The sequence below is a fragment of the Salvelinus sp. IW2-2015 genome, linkage group LG25 (assembly GCF_002910315.2).
Source record: "Salvelinus sp. IW2-2015 linkage group LG25, ASM291031v2, whole genome shotgun sequence".
Classification (NCBI taxonomy): domain Eukaryota; kingdom Metazoa; phylum Chordata; class Actinopteri; order Salmoniformes; family Salmonidae; genus Salvelinus; species Salvelinus sp. IW2-2015.
The window spans coordinates 8,720,322-8,721,741 of NC_036865.1; the positions used below are offsets into that span (position 1 = coordinate 8,720,322).

The 1,420-nt window shown below is 46.8% G+C and overlaps 1 protein-coding gene across 1 annotated transcript in view; it reads left to right on the forward strand.

Moving 5' to 3' along the window:
- Positions 1–1,420, forward strand: part of LOC111951693 (alpha-2,8-sialyltransferase 8F-like) — a gene marked incomplete at its 5' end in the record, with an annotated part of 32,233 nt that overhangs the window by 5,438 nt on the left and 25,375 nt on the right. Inside the window, one exon of the mRNA XM_070434885.1 lies at positions 10–93. Coding sequence (XP_070290986.1) covers positions 10–93 — 84 coding nt within the window. The remainder of the gene's footprint in view (positions 1–9; positions 94–1,420) is intronic.

Consider the following 1,420-nt stretch of genomic DNA (forward strand, 5'->3'; position numbering starts at 1 on the left):
TCTCTCTAGGTTTAACCTGGGTCCGGTCACCAACAGTAAGGATGTGGGGAACAAAACCCACCTAATGACCATCAACCCCAGTCAGATCAGAGGGTGAGAGAGAGAGAGAGAGAGAGAGAGAGAGAGAGAGAGAGAGAGAGGAAGGGGACCAATGACTCACTATATGAACGGACAAAGCCGACGATCACATTCATTCCTAATTGAAGACTCAATAGCACACTTGAAGCCAAGAATGTCGCGTTTAGCGTCTAAGATGACGTCTCGGGGGGGAAACTTATGTAGACATAACATGCACAGTTGGAGCTACTCCAGGAAGTGACGTTGCAGGTTAGCTCAGTGCTGCGCCCTCTCATTGAGTATCTCAAGTTCAAGGCCGTCTGGGTACTGTTGGTTGCCAGTAGCCACTGAATTATCCTTATAACTTCTTCTGTGTGCGATTTTATTCAATAATCTGTGTAATAGAAGCAATTATTGGTACCACGATTGTCTTTAAAAAAAATATGTACACAAATATGACCATTTCCCCATTCACTTTTAAAGGGGACCTGTTTCCTGAAAACAATGCCTGCACTACTGCGGTCAGCATTGAACTTTGTGGCTTCAATGAGAGTTAGCAGTCATTCTCTCCTGGAGGGGACAGAGAGAGAGGGAGGGAGGGGAGAGAGAGGTAACAATAATATCTGCCATTCATTTCCAGCTAATATTGTCCCTGTCTGGCCTGTGTGGTGTTCACGTTTGTCTTATCACTCCATGTGTTGCTAGTTGATGTGCCTTTGGTGCAAGGCACATTGTGGCCTTGCCTGGAGCCATTTTGCAGGGCTCTGGCAGTGCTCCTCCTTGCCACAAAGGCGAGGTAGCGGTCCTGCTGCTGGTTTGTTGCCCTCCACGCCTCCTCCACGTCATCCTGATGTACTGGCCTGTCTCCTGGTAGCGCTCCATGCTCTGGACACTACCGCTGACAGACACAGCAAAACCTTCTTGCCACAGCTCACATTGATGTGCCATCCTGGATGGCAATCTGCACTACCTGGATCACTTGTGTGTGGTCTGTAGACTCCGTCTCATGCTACCACTAGAGTGAAAGCACCGCCAGCATTCAAAAGAGACCAAAGCATCAGCCAGGAAGCATAGGAACTGAGAAGTGGTCTTGTGGTCACCACCTGCAGAACCACTCCGTTATGGGGGTGTCTTGCTAATTGCCCATAATTTCCACCTTTTGTCTATTCCATTTGCACAACAGCATGTGAAATTATTGTCAATCAGTGTTGCTTCCTAAGTGGGACAGTTTGATTTTCACAGAAGTGTGATTTGACTTGGAGTTACATTGTGTTGTTTAAGTGTTCCCTTTATTTTTTTGAGCAGTGTATTATTTGTAATTTGCTAACTTGCCATGAAATGAGCAGCAGCCAGTACAGAACCA